Genomic DNA, 19,312 nt, shown 5'->3' on the forward strand with positions numbered 1-19,312 from the left:
CTAGTGAAGGATCTGCCCCACTTCTCAGCCACGTCCGACTGCAGGCCAAGAGCTGGCTCTGAGGATTGTGGGTTTGGCACCCGGGGCAAAGCCTCACGGCTGCCTTTGGGGATTCAGCCTCATGGGTGGTGGTGATCCCCTCCCCAGGCCCGCGGTGCTGCCCCCAGACAGGATGAGATCAGCATGGTAAGCCTTGGCCTGAGTCCCCAACCACGCTGCTGGGTGGTGCGTCCATGTGAGCATGGAGATCAAAAACACTAGAAGAGACATCATACGGTTGCCCTGGCAACTGCGGGGGATTCAAACATCAGGGACGTGAACTGAGAGGCAGGCAGGGAGCAGCCTTGCCTGGGCTTTAGGACCCTATAGGGCTTCCACGTGAGTCTCCCAGAAGCAACAGGGTGGGGGCCGCGGGGGACACGCGGGAGGGCACGGGGTGGGGGCGCAGTTGCCAAGCCCACTCACCTCCTCCTCCTCGAAGCCTGTGAGGTCCCAGCGGTAATTGAGCCGCATCTGTTTACGCTTCCAGTGCTCCATGAAGGTGGCGGCTGCAGGGAGGGAGGAAAACCAGGAAGTTAGGGGCTCAGAAGCCCCACGACGTCAGATGCCATGAAAACATTCTCCTCTTCTGCACCATTTGGTAAGTGAGGGCAACAAGTGCTGGACCAAGAACTTCACATGAATTAAACTGTTCAGCTCTCCCACTGACCCTGTGAGGCAGGAATGATCTATCGCTCATTAAAAAAAAAACTTATTTATTTGGTTTATTTATTTATCTGGGTCTTAGTTGCAGCAGGCAGGCTCCTTAGTTACAGCACGTGGGCTCCTTAGTTGTGGCTCGCTGGTTCCTTAGTTGTGGCATACGAACTCTTAGTTGCAGCCTGCCTGTGGGATCTAGTTCCCTGAGCAGCGATCGAACCCGGGCCCCCTACACTGGGAGCGCAGAGTCTTATCCACTGCACCACCAGGGAAGTCCCTATTGCTTACTTTACAGTTGAAAAAGCTGAGGCACAGGGGAACCGAGTCCCAGCCAAGGTTATTCTGCCAGCCAGTGAGGGGCTGGGCAGGCTGGTCCCAGAGCTTTTGCTCTTAACCATCCTGCTCCATTGATCTTGGGGACCCCAAGTCACAGGTGGGGTCAGAGAGTGAAAGGGGAGCCAAGGTCACTCACTCAAGCTTCAAACCCCTGCAGGTGGCCTGACTTTAGAGCTGCACTCTTAGCTGCTACATCCTGCTTTGTATTCCCAACAAACTAAGCATAGTTCAAATGCCACCTCCTCCAGGAAGCCTCCGATCATCCCCCTCAGTGTCAGGAAAGAAACCAACTCCTCTTGGGACCTCTCCTGCTCATGCTGTTCATGCCACCTTCCATTATGATCCCTGTCCCATGTCTCGTGGCCCTTCTGGGGTGTGGGGCAGGGACGGGGCCTTGTCATCTGGGTCCCCCATGGAGAGCCCAGTGTGGGGCACAGACAGGTGCCTCAAGAGAGCTCACTGAATGAATGAATGGCTTTTATGGGTAGATACTTGCAAATGGAGATACCACTGACTGAAACATTTATCATTAATTCTTCCCACCCATGAGGGAACATCAGCAGAGGCTGAGGGCTGGAGTAGTGATAAGGGTGGCCATAAAGTTAAGCAGAGCTCCGGATTCTTGAGCTGCTATGTGCCAGGCGCTGTTCAAAGAGCCATCACATGAAGTGTTAGTCTCATTTAAACCTCATAGTAACCATAGGAGGGAGCTGCTATAATTGTCCTCATTTTACAGATGAGAAAACTGAGGCTCGGCAGAATTAAATGGCTTATCTGATAAGTGGCAGTGTGAAGACGGACATTCAATGAGGACTTCAGTGCAAATTCTTCAATATCATCCTTCACCAGGAAAGAATACAGGCGTTGGACCTGGCAAGAGATGGGTCTGAATCTGACTCACCTCCTGGTTCAGAGAACACACCCGCCTCCCCATTAAGGTGAAGTGAGAACAGGGCCTCCGAGCTTGCACATATCTGCGCATAATGGGTATCTGCCCATCAAGTATTAGCTACTGTACCAACCAGGTCCAGCCAGGAAACAGAAACCTCTTAGGTCTTCTGGACTGGGGTAATTTAATCCTGGGACTTGGCCACATAGGCAATGGAAGAGCTGAGAAGACAGGCAGCGGATGGTGAGACCACCCAGAGATTAGCGATAGCAGGAAGCTGCTGCCTATCTAGGGGTGGCGGGACAATGGGAGGTGGTGTCCCCAGAGCCAGGAACTGGAGCTGCCCAGAAGCTAGGGTCATGGAGGAAGGGCTTTCTGGAGGGAGGGAGAGCCATGGAGAAGGCGACACCTTTGCCACAGGTGCCCCAGGAAGCAGAGGAAGAGGAGGAGAAATACCCTGACTTCTCTCTTCCTCCCGCCTTCTGATCCGCCCCCCATCAGGGCTTCCCATTGGCTGAGCCTTCCAGGAAATGGGACAGCAAGGGAGCCTGGGAAATGTAGTTCCCTGCGATACAAATGTACTCTCAGCAGACACATATGGCTGGTGGGACAGGCCCATCTGCAGCCTGCACCGCCTCCTAAGAAGGAAGGTGTGAGGATGTTTCCTTCTGTCTCTTTCAACGTGTCCCTGGGTCACTGTAGTGGAGGCCCTTGGTTGGGGCCCATTCCCACACCGCCACCAGTTCTGGAAGGCCTGTCTCTCCTTCACTGTGTTCTGACAGCTGACTCTCTCTGGCCGCCTCTGCCTGCCCATGGCAAGGCCTCCTTTGAGACCTTGGGCTGAGTGGGGGAGGAGGGCTGGCTCCATGCACAGCAGGGGAGCTGGCCTGTTAACCTTCCCTGTCTCAGCCTCCCCATGTCTCCCCATTCCTAGGCTCACCGACCCACACCTCTACCTCCTGAACCTCCCCCTCCCTCCACTCACCAGCCTGCAGTGTGATAACTGTTACCTTTTAATGAGGACTCAGCCTGCACCAGGCTCTGTGCTAGTGATTTAGCGACACCAGTTACACAAACCCTCAAAACAACGCCATGCAGTAGGAGTGATTTCCACTCACTCTTTCACAAGTGAGGACAGAGACTCAGAGGATTAAATGCTCTGCCCAAGGTCAACTTCAGGTTAACAGCAGGAGTGGGATTTGAACCGAATTCTATTTGACCCCAGAGTCTACACTTAACCACCATACTTGACCGACCTTCTGCACAGATATTTGATTTTCTTTACGGGAGTAACAACTAGAGTCGTAATAAGTCGGATGATTACAGCAAAACTTGTATTGCCATTTTATGGATGAGGAAATGGAGGCACAGAGAGGTTAAGTAATTTGTCCAAGGTCACACAGCTAGGCAGCTGGTATTTAAACCCAGGCATTCTTGCTCTAGAATTTTACTGTTAAATGTCTTAAGATAGATACAAGGGCCCTTTCCCAGGGGTATCTGTAGGTTGACCAGGATCGAGACTGGACCTGAGGTCACACCTTGGAGGCCAAGGAGTGGAGATGGTACATAGACAAGGCTTGTTGTGCTCGGCTATGTTTAAGAAATGCAGGCATTTTATATAAAATCATGAGTTTCCTGCTTCTCCTTTAAAAATCAGAAACTCTGGCACCAGGAGGCTGGAGCCGAGGAGTGACAATTCATTTGTCAAGGTTTGGGCATGCCTTCTCTGCTGGGCCACAGACCCCACCATGTCCTATTGCCTGGGCTCTCTGGCTCTGAGTTTGCCACGCCTTTGCTCTGTAGCAAAGGGGCGGAGCTGTGACATTCAGGCTTGGCCAGTAGGACGGGTGATGGGAAGGCTCATGCTGAGTTGGGGGCAGTCCTGAGGTCTCAGCTCAGAATCAGGCATCGTGAGCAGTGTGAAAACTCACCTGCTACTGGACTGGGCAGAGGCAGGAAGAAAACCGAGGGCCTCTGCTTTGCAACTGTGCTCCTGCAGCCCTCCCCCTCTATACCAGCCATGTGGACAGCAGCGGGTCCTGCCAGGTTCTCATCCCTTCACTTCAAGGTACCCAATCATGGTTCTCCTGGCTGACGTGCCAACTACATCACACAGACGTAACGTGGTGTCTACCTGGTGTCAGGTGCTGGGTATGCTTGGGGCATCTCCTTTCATCCCACCCGCAAGCCCTCAGCGCAGAGATAACGCACTCCTTCACACCGATGGGTAAACTGAGACCCTGAGGAGTCAGGTGACTGGTTAATATACAGCAGAAACCTGGATCCAGGACTTCTGACCCCAAGATCGACTGGGGTTAGGGGTGTGGCTTCACCCACATGAGGACAAGCTGTGGGCCAAACCCGGTCCAGGGTACAAAAGACATGAAGAGATGGCCTTGACCCCAGCAGCCATGCGAGGGGGCCAAGGAGAAAAGACCATCCCCCCAAACTCCAGAGCCCAGAGGGCAGTGCAGCAGAAATCGCAGGTAGTGAAGAGGGAACCCAGGCCAGGGTGCAAGCAGGTGTTTGAGCTTCTCCCTTCAAACATTTGTTTTAATGACACAGTGTTAGACAAACACATTCTTCTAGAAGAGCCCAGAGGCAGCAGGTGAGTGATGAACCCTGGATCTACCCTGGTGGCGCAGTGGTTGGGAGTCCACCTGCCGATGCAGGGGACGCGGGTTTGTGCCCCGGTCCGGGAGGATCCCACGTGCTTGGGATCCCCTTGGTTGGAGCCCATTCCCACACCACCACCAGTTCTGGAAGGCCTGTCTCTCCTTCACTGTGTTCTGACAGCTGTCTCTCTCTGACAGCTCGAAGCAGGTATGAGCTTGGGCATGGGCCCGCGCCCCCCCACCTGCCTGTCAGACTCAGTCTCCACGTGTGTACAATGGGCTTGATAACAGTGCCCACTGTGGGGCCTACGGTGAGGCGTCCATAAGCCAATGCACCGCGGGGCCCAGGGGAGGGCCCACCCGTGGCGAGGGGCTTGACAGAGGAGCGGTCCCCCGACCCGGCTCACCTGAAGGATCTCCACCGCTTCTCATTAAGTGTCTGACGATAGAACAAAACGTATGGTTGGTTCCATTTATACAAAGCATCCAGAATATCTACAGATAAATCCACCACAGAGGCAGAAAGCAGACTGGTGGTTGCCAGGGGTGGGGCAGGGGGAAAGGGACAGATTGTTAAATGGGCACCAGGTTGCCACCTGGGAGGATGGCGGTAATGATGGCACGACATGGTGAGGGTACTAAATGCCACCCAACTGTGCACTTAAAACAGTTAATTCATGTTACGTAAATTTCACGTCAATTAACAAAAGAAAGAATCACAGAACAATGGGTACAGATTCTGCTTATGGGCTTAAGTGCCCCTGCTGTAGGCTGGAGCTGCAGAGAAAATGGACCAGGAACACACCCGCATGGTTACGTGGGGCAGGGGCAATCTGTCCATTTCCCCCAGGATTTCTTATAGAGTGTGGGCTGTGCCGGAAGCCCCACCGCAGGGGGCTTGCTGAAATACAGATTCCTGGGCACCACGCTGACCTGGAAGCTCCGTTCTGGACAAGCTCTGCATGTGGCGCTGTCCACACAGGCATCTGGACGCACTGGCCTACTCACTGTCTGCCCTTTCTTTCCATCCATCTCTCTATCCATCAGATGAGCTGCCGGTCCACCCCCCACAGGACCCCAGGCCTCTGCTTCGGCTCTCCTCCCAGGCCGCATCCCACCCTACCTCCCTCGGGCCCTGCTTGACCTGTCCAAACTGCTTTCACTCCTAGGCCTAACCCCAATTTCCCTAATTCTGGATGCTTCCTGGGCTGGCTGCTGACCTCCCCCTGCCCCCACCTTTCTGAGCTTTCACCCTCCCCTGAAATGCTCCTGATGACCCTGTGGCACGATCTTGGATGTGTCATTAGACGCTCCTGGTTCGGCCGCCCTTTGGTCTTTTGTGCCCATCGGAACCTCACAGGCTCTCAGGCCCGCCGTGGGAATCTCACAGGCCACGGAGGGAAGGCTCTGACGGATGCTGGGGCGCTTCTGTGGCTGCCCGGAGAACACCCCGTCTCCCTGGTGAGGTCCAAGCTCCTTATGGGCTGAGGTCTTGTCTCCCAAACCTGTGCCAGGCACTCTTGAGCCGCGGAGGCCCCAGGGGGCAGGCAGGGCCGCACCCTCCTTAAAACAAGACCCCTGGGAGCAGAGACCAGCTTCTCAAACCTCTGGCTCATGACAGTCCGACGTCTGCTCAGCACAGACTCCTTTCTCTCAATGTGGAGATCAGAGATACATGTCCTCGGGCTGCAGGAACCGGACAAGAGAGTGACCTGAAACTGAGTGGGGCCGTGTGGGGCTCCCTGGCACGGAGGCCCTTTTTGTCCCCCATTTCTTATAGGCAAGACTGCAGCAGCCCCCGTGACCATCCCTGAGTTCCGAAGGGTGGATTCAAACAGTTGCTAATCAACAGAGAAGCAGCCAAGCAACCACCCGAAGCAAGATTAAAGGGACCAGAGAAACTCATCAAGATCAGGAGACAACTGCTGGGCTTCCCTGGTGGTCCAGTGGTTGAGAATCCACCTGCCAATGCAGGGGACGCGGGTTCGAGCCCTGGTCGGGGAACTAAGATCCCACATGCAGTGGGGCAACTAAGTCCGCGCGCCGCAACTCCTGAGCTCCGCGCCTCAACTAGAGAGAAGACGGCGCACCGCGATGAGGATCCCGCATGCCGCAACTGAGGCCCGATGCAGCCAAAAATAAAATAAATTAAAACATCGGGAGACGACCACCTGAGATGAGATTAAGGGAGTGCAGGCCCTGCTCACCACACCCTAATCTTGTTAGAGAACCCCCCGCCCCCCGCCCTTTGAACCGCTGCTATAAATCCCTTCATCAAATCCTCTGGCGGGGGACACACACAGTTTTTCGAGGCAGAACCGGTGTGTCCCCCTTTGCCTGGCAAAGCAATAAAACTCTCCTTTTCTACTTCACCCAAAACTCTATCTCTGAGATTTGATTCGGCACTGGTGCCCAGAGAGGCCGAGCTTTTGGTCACAAACCCACCTGTCGGCCCACAGGGGAGACAGGGCTCCCGCACAAAGGCCCCCCACCCTTCATTTTCTCACTGATTCTATTTATTTATCCCCTGAAAGAGTGTTCGCTCACAAACCCGCTGCTGGCCTTTTAATTCCAGCAGAGACTCAGTCTCTCTCCCTCCGTCCGCACTGGGTGACTCAGCCGGTGACCTGCCCACTCCATTCAGAGTCTCGGGTGCAGCCCCCCAAGGAGGGGTTTCAATCACACCTGTCACTCCACTAATGCCGGGACCATCTTTCTCCAGCTCCTTGCAGGCAGGCAGGCTCAAATCAAATAAACCCCTTTGTTCTGCCTGGAACTGACAAGGCTTTAAAACCCCATTATTATGCCATAATTTCAGAAAATTGATCCCGGGCGGGAACAGCTAAATGGAGCTCAAAGTTTCTTCGTGTGACACCTTACTGAATGAAGGCTTTGAATTGTCATAAATCCCAGGCAGGGGAGAGCTCAGCCAGAGCTCACAGGCTCCAGGACCCGCGGGTCAGCCTCTGGGCAAACCAGACCCCACAGTGGAGCGGAAGCAACATGAAAACAGCGGCCAGAGGTGACTCCTGGGGCGGTAGAGCCCCGCTACTGTCAGTGTCAGGTTTGGGGCTGCTCTCTGTCACCTTGCCAGCAGAAGCGTTAGCAGCTGAAGGACAGGAAAAGAAAGGACACAGTGGGAGAAGAAACACCAGTGGGAAAATGATCCTTTACAGGGTAATAAACAAGTAATTGAATAAGGGACTAAAAAAAACCCCTCAACAGTGGCAAGCTCGCTGCTAATTACGCCTGGGGGACGATGGAGGGACTGAGTCTCCACCCTGGGGGCAGGGACGGGTTGTTAACAGGCACCGCTCAGCCCAGCAGGCCCTTTCCTATTGCTTCTGGCTTGACTTATAATAAGCTCCTCTTTCCATAAGTGCTTCATGAGAGTGGTTTGGCTTTTTTGTTGTTGTTTTTTTCTCCCCCAAATGGGGGTGTGTAGACTGAACTTGCCCTTGACAGACAGGCACCTCTGTTGTCTCCTACGGTGGAAGTGGAGCTGGAGGATGTAGGGACAAACAGCGGAAACACAGATTTGCCCGTTTCCCTGCGTCTTGGATAGGGGAAGGATGGGACCATCTGTTTTTCTCCCAAGGACGGGGCTGCTGGTAAGGGCTGGCCAACACCTTTGAGGCTGTGAAGTGGTACCCCTTTGCACACAGTAGGTGCTCAATAAAGAAGCATGACGTGACCAAGCTGGCTTCCTTGAGGGGGTGCATAAAATTCAACCAACTCCCTGCCTCCTGGCGGGTTGAGTGGCATTGCTGCCTGTGTGCCCCTCACCGCCTGCTCATGGTGAATCTCTGCTCCCCCAGGAGGGCACAGAAGGGGGGTGGAGGATGTTTGGATGGAGAGGTGAGACCAGGGCACTAGCCTGGACCGTGAAGGCCGGCAGGCCAGGCACGGATCTATCATGTCTGCTACAAATCGGCTAGCTGTGTGATCTTGGGCAAGTCACTTAACCTCTCTGTGCTTCCCTGTCCACATCAGAGAATAACAGGGTTTCTCTCCAGGGTTGTTGTGGGGACCAGTGAGGTAGCCTGTGCAGAACTCTGTAGGGGGAAAGGGAGCCTGTTTCTGTGGAAGGAGCTGGGGAAAATATTCCAGGTGAGAGAATGAATTTAAGGTAAGCCTGCCAGGAATAAGCACACACATGAGCTAGACCTGATAAGTAACGCTGACAGAGGGAGTAAAGCCCAGGGGTCAAGTATTTGGGGCTGGGAAGCCAGAACGCTGGGGTTCAAGTCTTGCCTCTGCTGCTTGTTAGCTGGTGTAACCCTGGGAAAGTTGCCTCATTTTTTTCAGCTGCTAAATGGGGTAGTAAAGCCTGTTTCCCTCCTATAGTTACTGGGAGAATTAATGAGTCGCTCACATAAGATGCTCAGGACAGTGCCTGGCCCATAGTAGGAACCAGCCAACCAAAGCTAGTGTTCTTTTCTGAAGGAGATGAAGTGACATAATTCACAGAGGCCCCCAGGCACAAGGTGACAGGTTAGATGTGAGCTCCTATCTCCAAGGGTCTAGGCTGTTTTCACGTTTTCAAGAAGCAAGGGCTCACTGATCCGATGCAACAGCTAGCACGACATGACAACTAGCACCAGGCACAGCCTTAAGACATCACAAGACGTGACTCACTTGACATTCCCAACCACTGTCTCCATTTTACAAATGGGGAACCCAGGGCCCAGAGAGTTGAAACAACTTTCCTGAAGTTGCACAGCTGGCAGGTGACAGATCTGAGAGTTGAACCTGGGTCTGGCCCAGGGACTGGCACTATTACCTGCTGACTAGCCATCCTGGCTCACAGCCAACGCAGCTGGGTATTGAATTGGACCAAACTGTCAAGCCGGCAGCTGTGCAGCTGGGCTCCACTGTGGGCGTGAATGCTGCTGGGTGAGCCTCCCCCGCTCGGAGCTGGGGAACCGGGAGGCTGGGTGCCCAGCCAGGAGGTGTTCCAGCCTCAGCTGGGAGCTTCCTGGGCCCCGATCAGAGAGGAAGGAAGGGAGCCAACCAGAGATCTTGAGGAAGGCCAGGGAGGCTGGCAATGAGAGCAGAGGGTGGTGGGGGGCCGGGGGGTGGTTCTGATAGACGCAGGGTCCAAAGAGACAGGGGCGGGCAGGGGAGGCGGAAGAGGCTCAGGGCAACGTGGGCTCCCTTCCTGGCCCTGCCAGTGGAGACCCACTTTCCTCATCTGTGAAATGGGGACAATTTCTCAGCTGTGGGATAAGGTGGGATGAAGCTCAAGGAGCATCCAGCCCAATGTCAGACACATACACATCAGCTCAGTGAAGATGGCCACTGAGCCTAAATTTATAGTCAGGTTGATCCCAGAATTAATCATCCGAGCTAGAGTGTGGTGCAGGGAATCTTCTCATAAGCCACCATGAACCACACACAGACATCAGCTCCCCATGCTCTGTGGTAGCCCCGGCAAGGACTCCTCCAACCTCAGCTTGAATGCCTCCTGAAACAGGGTGCTCACCACCTGCCAGGCCAGCCCAGCCCAGCACTCACTGCTGGAAATCTCTCCCTTACGCTGAGCTGGTGACCTGTGACTCTCATTCTCAGCCCCATTAGGAGGACCATCATGTGCCCATGATGACTGTGCTGATCGTGAAGCTCTGCTTCGAGCTCCCGGAGCTTGGGTGGATGGACAGTCCTGGGTGTCTCTATTACTCGGGTGTCCACGGGCTATAGGCCACTGCCGAGCCAGGGGGGGAAGGATGTGGAGGGGTGATGTTCATGAGTGGGGCGGGGGCTGTCATTTGTACCCCTGTGCTCCACGCGACACGGGCTTCGCCAAGCCTGAGGCATCTCCTTAGCTCACAGGAGGGGTGGGCACGAGAGCCCTCTGAAATGAACAGAGTCTCCTCCATCGGAGGCCCTCAGTTTGGCACAGCTGTTACCGGGCGTATAGGCAGGACAGTGGGAACAGATGGAACACAGTTGGGGAGCCCAGGGCCAGGGAAGGAGGGCGCGAGAGGCCCGCTAACTGCTGCTCTTGCACATTCTCACTGGCCTTCTTCCTCCACGGTGCCCCTGGAGCTCACGTGGGTCTTGAGCAAAAGCCCCGCCGCTGTCCCCAGTCAGAGCTGGGTCAGCCTCCCTCTATCACCTCCCCAGCTGCTTCTCATGTAAGTTGCCATCTCTGACTCAAGTTAAAGACGAGAAAACTTCTGATACAGGAGGCCGACTGCTCTGGCTTCTGAGTCCTCCCAGTGAGAACACAAAGTCCTCTGCGGCCCTTGCTGGCCTCCAGGGTCCTCCTGCTCCCACTCCCACTTGCTCCCTGCACCCGCACCACAGGGCCTTTGCACATGCTGCGCCCTCCTGAATCTTGGACTAAGTCAGTGGATGCAGTGGTTTTTCCTCCCATGGTTTCCCCTGTGCCCAGCACAGGCACTTAGTAAATACCAGTTGGTACGCACGCTACACGCAAGGCACATCACCTTCTCAGTCTCACACCCCCGCCGTGTGTCAAGCAGCCCTGCCTGTGGTTTGTGGTCACAAGGGCAGGACCGTTTACTGAGAGTCAGCCATGTACGTGCTAAGCATTGGCTGAGATTTTGTGCCCGCTGTCTCTGATCCTTATCACACCCCCAGTTTACAGGCGAGGAAGCTGAGGGTTGAGTTATGTGGGGAAGGGCAGAGCTGACTTCCCTCCCCCAGGGCTCCTGTGCCCTTTCTGTGTGCAGCTCCATCTCCGACTAGCTGGGAGTCCCTGAGGGCAAAGACTGGGGCTCTGGTGCCCAGGGGATGGCTCAGCACATGGGTGCCCGAATCCTGAATGCCCTGCTGGCAAAGGCTGTGTCACGGGGCCACAGAGGAGGAAACGGGTTTATCTGCTAATCCAAAAACGTCTGTGGAAATGCATCCAGCCACCACTTACCCACCTCCCGTGCCCCCCAAGCCTGAGATGGGTACCAGGTAGGACCTGGATTCAGGGAGAATCCTGGAGGAGGAGCCGTCTGCCCTGGACTCCAGGTAGCAGTGGAGTCCAGTGGTTAAGGGCACAGGCTCTGGAGTCGTATGTTCACTCTTTACCTTGGCCGCTCAGGAGCTGGGAGATCCTGGGCAAGTCACATCAACTCTCCCTGGGCCTTGGCTTCTTTACTTGTAAAATGGGCATGTGACACCTTCAGGGGTGCTGGGGGTAATGAGAGCTGTGCCCCAGGGCCTGGGCCTGGTCAGCTTTCCCAGCATCATCGGGAGGAAGGCAGAACCCTTGGCACTCCTTGTCCTAAAGCAGCAACAAATCCCGGCCCCAGGAAAGAGGTCCCGGTTCCGGGAGCAAAGCACCCTCCTAGGCTTTTCATGAGGGGCTCTTGGCCGGGTCAGATGCATCTGTGGGTCGTGACATAGTACAGACCCCAGTAACCTGCAGACAGAACGGGGGATTCTTTCTGCTGACCGTTCCTCCTGTGTGCATTCCTGGCAAACGGTCCTGCAGGTAGCCTCAAGGAGAGGGAGGGCATGTCGGGACCCACCCGAAGTTGCCTGTGCCCCACAGACGGACGGGGTGGCGGCGCTCGGCTTACCCCAGAGGGCCATGAAGATGGAGAAGAAGACAGTGGCGGGGTTGTCGAAGAGGTGGCTGGCGCGGGCCGTGGCGCACGCAGAGCTCATCTTCCAGTAGCTGCAGGTCTTGTCACACAGCGGGCACATGGTGATGTTGTGTCTCTGGTCACACATCTCCATGCTGGAAGAGAGGGAGTAGCCCAGAGTCCCCTGGCCGATGCGCAGGGTCCCTGCCGGCCCACGTGGACCGGAGCCTCCCAGAGCCACATCGGGTGGGAGAAAGTGCTGGGGGTCCCCGCCGTGGTGGACATGGTCTGGCTCAGCAGCCAGCTTCCGCCGGCGCCCACATCCCTCTTCTCCATCCCAGGTGGGCTTTAGGGACGTCTGACAGCTGCTGCCACACAGGGGCCCCAGCTCGGTTTCACACTCTGTCACCCCTTAAAGCCTTAATGGTCTTTGAACTGGGCCCTGCATTTTAATTTTGTACCCAGCCTGCAACTTCTGTAGGTGGTCCTGGGTGTGGACCCATCGGACTTGCTGTGTGGCCAGTGAGCGTTCATCTCTGAAGCCGAGGTCCCAGCCAGCCTCCCTCTGATAACCAGGCACCACCAAGGTTGTGCTAAGAGTGAATGCTGTCCAGGTCCTGACTTGACAAGGCCCCGGAGACCCGAAGGAGGAATGGGATCAAGGCACGAGAACGCCACACCCCTCCTGAGCCCTGGCCGTGAGCCTGGCACCTGCTAAGCGCCGTTCCTGCGGGCTTCAGTCCATCTCTGTGGGGACGCCGTGGGACAGCTGGCCCCGGGCAGGCCTGGGTACCAGCCTGCGGACATCGCTGGGCACTCTGGGCCCCTAAGAGGATGGAGAAATGGTTCTTCCAGACCTCCTCCCAGGAGACGGGTGGTTGGGTTGGAAGGAACACACCCACAAGCTGCTTGGGGTTGGGGGCCCACCACGCCGGGCTCACCCCGAAAGTGAGGGGCAGTTCCTGCTCAGGATACTAGTCTGGCTCAGGGAAGGCTTTTGTTCTGCTGAGTCTGGGGCTCGAGCCCAGGGGGTGTGGCTGGACAGGATGGGGAGCTGCGCGATGCCCAGTGGCCTTCCTCCTCCGCCCTGCCCAGCACTCAGGCTCTCTCCTACTAATACTGAAAAATACAATAAGGGCCATTAGCTGTGTGAGCAGGAGCCTGCACCGAGCGTCTACCTGGCCTGGACCAGCTCTGGGGCTATTACAATCCCATCTTCATAGATGAGGAAGCGAGCCCAGAGAGGGCAAGTCACTTGCTCAGGGCCACACAGCAGAGTGGGGATTGAGCCCTGGGCTCTGTCTGTCAAGCCCGTGCCCTGCACCGCTCTCAGCTGATGCCCAGAGGCCACAGGAGGGCTCCCTGCTGAGACCAGGTCCTTGACGGGTTATTCCTGCCCTCTGTGCCCCCGGCCCTGTCCTTTAGCCTCAGACTCAGTTTCTCCTTCTGGAAGATGAGAAGGGAGGCCAGAATTAGGCCCCGCCAACTCTGCCCTGCCCTGCCCTGCCCATCTCCCTGCTAACTTGGACAAGATACTGAGCTATTATTAGACACCGGGCAGGAGTCTGATTCCCAAGGGTTAGGTGGCTATCGAGGAGGGGGGACGAATTGGGTGGTTGTTATTGGCTTTTAAAAAAAATTTCTGGATGCACAGAATCGTGGCTGGGCCACAGCCATTGGTGTTGGAGAAACATTTGCTGAGAGGCTGTGAGGGACCCTCCTCTGCTAGCACTGTGGGCATTCAGCTCAATTCTCTTCTCACAGTTCCTCTTACCAAAGACTTATTAAAAGATTGTGTACATTCTGTATGTGCCAGGCACGGTGTCAGGCATGGGAGAGGGAAAGATGGACCACCTGCTGCCTCGAAGCATCTGGGGGAGTGCGTGTGTGAGCACGCGTGTGTGTGCCTGTGTGCACGTGTATGTGGGGCGGGGACAGGCACACAGAGGCCGTAGGGCACCGTGGACTCGGAAGCCAGCCAGCTCTGGATTTGAATCTCAGCTCTACCGCTTTTGAGCTGTGTGGCCTTGGGCAGGTTGCTCCAACTCCTTGGGCCTCAGTTTCCCCATCTATAGAATGGGGATGCTGAGAATAGAGAACCCATTTTTTTTTTAAAGGCCATGGCATTTTTATTCAAGTATATTGGTTTTTGTTTTTGTTTTTTCTTTGTTTGTTTGGCTGAGCTGCGCAGCACATGGGATCTTAGTTCCCCGACCAGGGATTGAATCCAGGCTCTCGGCAGTGAAAGAGCGCAGCCCTAACCACTGGACCACCAGAGAATTCCCTGAGAACCCATGTTACTGGGTTGTTAGGAGGATTAAACAGGGGAACGCACGTGAAGCCCTCGGAACGGCCCTGGGACTCATCCTCCCGTTCACCATCATTATTGTGGGAATAATGGAGCCTTGTCCCTCCCTGAGCTTCCTCTCTTCTGGGGGCCTCTCCTGAAAGGCAGAGGGGCAGGACATCTCACCCATGCAGGACCCCAGCCCCTCTCAGGGAACCTGTGGATGGAAGGCCCCCTCCGCCATTGTCAGGGTGCCGCCTGGGGCCCCGAGGATGGGAGGGGCCGGGGGGGCCAGAGCCCATGTCTCTGCCTGCCTGTGAGCCCCACGGCTGCCCAGCCCTCCTCCCTGCCAGCTTAAACAACGTCAACCAGTCAAAAAGCCTGTTTCTGCTGGTTTTAAACCCTCAGCCTCTCCCTTCACTGCCTTCAGCCAAAATAAAGACAAGCCATGGGTGGGCCTGCTCTTTGGGGCCAATAGAGGGGCAGGGGCGGCAGGGCAGCATCGTGCGGGGCGCAGGGGGTGCAGGGGGCACTGGCTATCCTACACACTGGCTTGGGCCACATTCCAGGGGGAATGCACACTTCCTGCTTTGTTCAAGACACCAAGTGAGCAGAGGCCGAGGTCAGACCGGGCTCGAGAATTCCCAGTAAATGCTGTTTGCATCCCTGGCTGTGTGACAGCGCTGGGCTGGTCTGGCCTGGGGATGTCGGCGTCCTTGTCAGGGAGCCCGCGCCTGCCTGGGCAGAGCATCCTGGACGAGGCCACCAGCCCAGCTTCTCCTCCAGGACCGGCAGGAAGGCGGATGGAGAAGTCTCCGTGGGGGGCCCCTCACCCTCCACTCAGTCCCCTCCGCGTCTGGGCTACTTTGATCTCTGCCTTCCTCAAACCCAAGCACAGTGAACTCGTGTCATTAGCAAACAAAGGGACAAGCTTTCTCCTGCCTGTGCCCAAAATAACCCTGGAGGGACATAAGCCAGATTCCTTTAACGTTCTGATTCCGGGTGGGTGGAATATTTTAGGTGTTATTCATGTATTCACAAATCACTTGCAAAAAATTACTGGATGTGGCCTTTCTGCACCGCTGAGTCCTAAGGAGTCAGTGTCTCCACCAAGTAAAAGTCTCCTTCACTGCCTCTTCTGATCAGAACCACGGATGGATTGTCTAAACCACAGCTCTGCTTCAGAGACACTGGGCTGAGCTGTAAGAAACGTAAACTGTGCTGATGTACCGGGACTGTCCCCAACAGACCGCCAGCTCCCTAGAGGCAGGGCCAGGGGCGTCCACTTTTCTATCCAGTGTTTCGTCCATTGGCACAGTGTTCCTGATGGAAGTTAGGCCTGAAATCCTGAACTCATAACACAATCAGTTATCCCTGGGTCGGTATTCGCAAGTCTAGGAAACCACTAGGAAAGAGGGGAGACGGTGTCCTCAAGCTCCCGCTGCTTGACTCACGTTCTGGCTGCCATTCTGGGAGAACCACACCCGGCACGATGCCGGGCTGTCTCTGGGGTCCTGGCCTCCTTCCAAAAGCCCCCCACGCCTGGCCTACCCCTTGGTGAACAGTAGCAGGACTATCAGCCCTGCGTTCAGAGACCGGGGCAAGTTGCACCAGGTCAGCTCTCATGACGGTTCTGTTGTTGCAGCATTTCCCAAGGCCGTGTGGACAGGGGATGCGGCATGGACACAGGGCCTGGCTGGCTGAGTGCGCTGCCCCGAGGTCTCCAAATGGTCATCCGTCTCATTTCCTGACCGCACAGGGAAGCGGTCAATTTGTCACATAATGACCAAGAACTAAATGGGAAAAAAAGCTTCAAAGAACGAAAAGGAGTTGGATATTTATTTTATGTCTTCCTCTCGACAATAAAGCATCTCTGAGGGCGATCGTGTCTGCAAAGGCCGCCCACACGCTCAGATGGCTATTATATCCTTTGGACTGGGCGGCTCTCTTTCTGACACCGCCTGGCCTGGCCTGGAACTTCCCGGGGGGACTGAGCGGGTGCACGGCAGGGCAGGGGTTGGGGTGAGGGGCCCGAGTCCCAGGAAGTTCTGTTCCTGCAGTAATAGGAACGTGGCTCCTTAGTAAGATGAGGATGTGTTTGGAGAGAGGGGCTGCCCGCCTACCTGGGGATGTTCTCATCGACGGTGGCCCATCCGTAGAGGAAAACGATGATCCCGACCACGGAGGCGGGGATGAGCATCTGGGTGTAGACGCCCAGCCAGGCGAAGTACAGGCCAATCTTCTCCCCAAAATACTTCCTGCACCGCAGGGCAAAGCCAAACAGAGACACACTCTCAATCCACATCAGGGGGAAAAAATTACACCCTACCCCCTTCCCCCCAGCGAGGAACAGCTCATAGGGGGGCCCCTGATTCTCTCAACCAAAGAAGCAGAGACTGGGGGCCCCTGAGCCAGGCTGTCAGGTTTGGGGTGTTCTCTGCTTTCCCTATGGCAGCACTTCTCTACCGTGCCCCGAAGGTGGGAGCATTTCCGTTTGTGATGCCCACGCTGAAGGGCATGATGTCGCCCGGAGGCTGTCAGCTCTGTTCCAGCCCTGTTCAGCCTAAGAACAGGAATAAACTCCAGCCCCGAGGCACCAAGAGAACCAATCACTCTGTATATTAAGCGTTTCTGGCTCCTCGATGGGCTGAGTTCTGGTCTACGTGTCCCCAGCAGCACACCCACTGCCTGATCTGTTCGCCCCTTCCTGCCCCGGGACGGAGGTCCCCTCAGGAGAGGACGCATTGCCCAAAGGGGCAATTCTTACAAATTCCCAGGCAGCTCTTTTCTTCCTTTCAACACAGAAAGAAATCACACCAGATGCCTGGCTGGGTTAAGCTGGACTGTGAATTTAGGGGGAGACAGTGAATATATGACAGATGAGAACCCGTCCTGCAGGGAATTTGAATAAACTGCTATCTAAGGCTCAGCCAGGCTCCCGTCCTGCCGGGAGACATTGGCTTTCCTACACAAGCTCTTCAAGTTCAAGCAGGCCCCCATGCGCTGCACACTCAGCACAGTCGAAATGCACAGGGACATCTAACCGATCAGGCCGGCTCCCAGCGTCCCCTCTCACCTGACAAGGTCGATGGGCTGGTACTTGTAGAAGACCCCGTAACTCGCCCACTCTTCGTACAGGAGCTGGGAGAGAGGAAGTGGTGAAGGGCTGGGGAAAATGTAACGCTCCCAGGTTGCTCCCCAGAACTCAGAGCTACTGGGCCCCCACTGAACTGAGGTGTCCGTTCACAGCTACGTCATTCATTCATTCAACAAACACGTACAGAGGGTCAGCCCTGTGCTGGGTACCGTGGTGGACGCCGGGTTCTGAGCTGAGCACAGCAGACACAGCCCTGAGCCCTGGCGCTCCCGTTCTGGTCAGGGAGACGGACACGAGAAAACGGGTCCAAACTTTCAGCTCTGGTAAGGGCCTTGAAGAAGCCACGGGTGGTGGTGGGCTCTCCGAGGAGGAATAGGCTTATGTTTTTAGGCGACGGTGGGGATGGGAAAGAAACTTCTGGCAACATTATAGAGTCCTCAATGCTCACGATTTGATCTGGAATTGATCTCAAATGGCCTGCTGCTGTCAGACACCTCACTTTCTTTGTAAAAAGACAGACCCACCAAGCTTTGCGGCAGAGAAATACCAGTGGTACGATTTTTAAGTCTCACGGGACGCAAAGAGAGCCCGATGTGTTCTCCTGAGATGGGCTGTCTGATTAACACAGCTTAGTGAAATAAATGAAATCTACACACCCCATCATGCCCCAGGCTTTGGGCAGGATGGCAATGAGCTTGGCGATTGTAAGCCTTGTATGAACGCGTGGGTATAGGGTGTCCTCGGGAATACGCTGGGTTAGGACTGCTGGTTTTAATAAAGAAATCCCATGCATGTGGGTAATTAATGCTTTACCAACCTGAACTCAAAGCCTACGGTGACAGTGCTGGCTGGAGGGGAGCTGGGCCCCAGCTGGGAACCCAGGGCCTCGGCTGCCCATCTCTGCTGGCAGGAAGCAGGGGGTGGGGGATGCCCATGAGAACTCACCACGGGCGCCAGGTCTCTCCTGTACACTGAAGCCTGACTCGCATCCTTTTTCCTTTTCTTAATATTTAGACTTAAAAATCTGGGGGTCTCCTATATACAGATTCTGCTGTGGCCCCCGAACACAGCCTTTTATATCATCGTCCCCAATACTCTATAGACTATGGACTGAATGTGTCCCCCCAGATTCATAGGTTGAAGCCTTAGCCCCCAACATGACTGTATCTGGAGGCTGCGTCTTTCCAGAAGTAATTAAGGGTAAACGAGGTCATGAGAGCAGGGTTTTGACCTGACAGGACTGGTGTCCTTACAAGAAGAGGAAGAGACACCAGAGCTTTCTTTTTTCACGTGCGCACATGGAGGAAAGGCTGTGTGAGGACACAGTGAGAAGACGGCTGTCCGCAAGCCAGGAAGAGAGCCTGCACCAGAACCTAACCCTGCCGGCACCTTGATCTGGGGCTTCCAGCCTCCAGACCTGTGAGACATAAATGTCTTCTGTTTAAGTCTGATATTTTGTCATAGCAGCCTGAGCTAATATTACATTCTCCCCACTGACTTGGAAGATCCAGAGCTGATGGGATGGATTTCTATGCACAAAGATGCCTTCAACTGAGTCTCTGAAAATTAAAAATGTCTAAGAGGTTCCCGGGGACGGGGCCAGCTTCCACAGACCACAGAGTCAGGGGTCCCTAGAAATGACCTTCTAGCAAACTTTCCCATTTCCTCTCTCCTTCTGCAGCTCTGAAAATAATACTCAGGAGAACACAAGTGCTGTGTTTCATCAAAAGTCAGCACACAGGGACAAAATAAGCAGGGAGGAAAATAACATAGAAAAGCTAAATGCATTCTTAATAAATTATGAGCGAACCTTGCTGTCAAAATCCTGGGTTTCGCCTGCTC

The 19,312-nt window shown here is 55.2% G+C and overlaps 1 protein-coding gene across 4 annotated transcripts in view; it reads right to left on the reverse strand.

Annotated features, from left to right (window-relative positions):
* ANO1 (anoctamin 1) overlaps positions 1-19,312 on the reverse strand; it is a 91,508-nt gene that overhangs the window by 33,552 nt on the left and 38,644 nt on the right. For 3 of the 4 annotated variants that reach the window (XM_060105517.1, XM_060105515.1, XM_060105514.1), the window contains 4 exons: positions 17,450-17,514; positions 16,497-16,631; positions 12,081-12,241; positions 466-548 (listed from right to left, as the gene is read on the reverse strand). In XM_060105517.1, the coding sequence (XP_059961500.1) occupies positions 466-548; positions 12,081-12,241; positions 16,497-16,631; positions 17,450-17,514 (444 nt within the window). Of the gene's footprint in view, positions 1-444; positions 549-12,080; positions 12,242-16,496; positions 16,632-17,449; positions 17,515-19,312 lie in introns of all 4 variants that reach the window. The other variant, XM_060105516.1, reaches the window with a different exon arrangement.

The sequence above is a fragment of the Mesoplodon densirostris genome, chromosome 7 (assembly GCF_025265405.1).
Source record: "Mesoplodon densirostris isolate mMesDen1 chromosome 7, mMesDen1 primary haplotype, whole genome shotgun sequence".
NCBI lineage: Eukaryota > Metazoa > Chordata > Mammalia > Artiodactyla > Ziphiidae > Mesoplodon > Mesoplodon densirostris.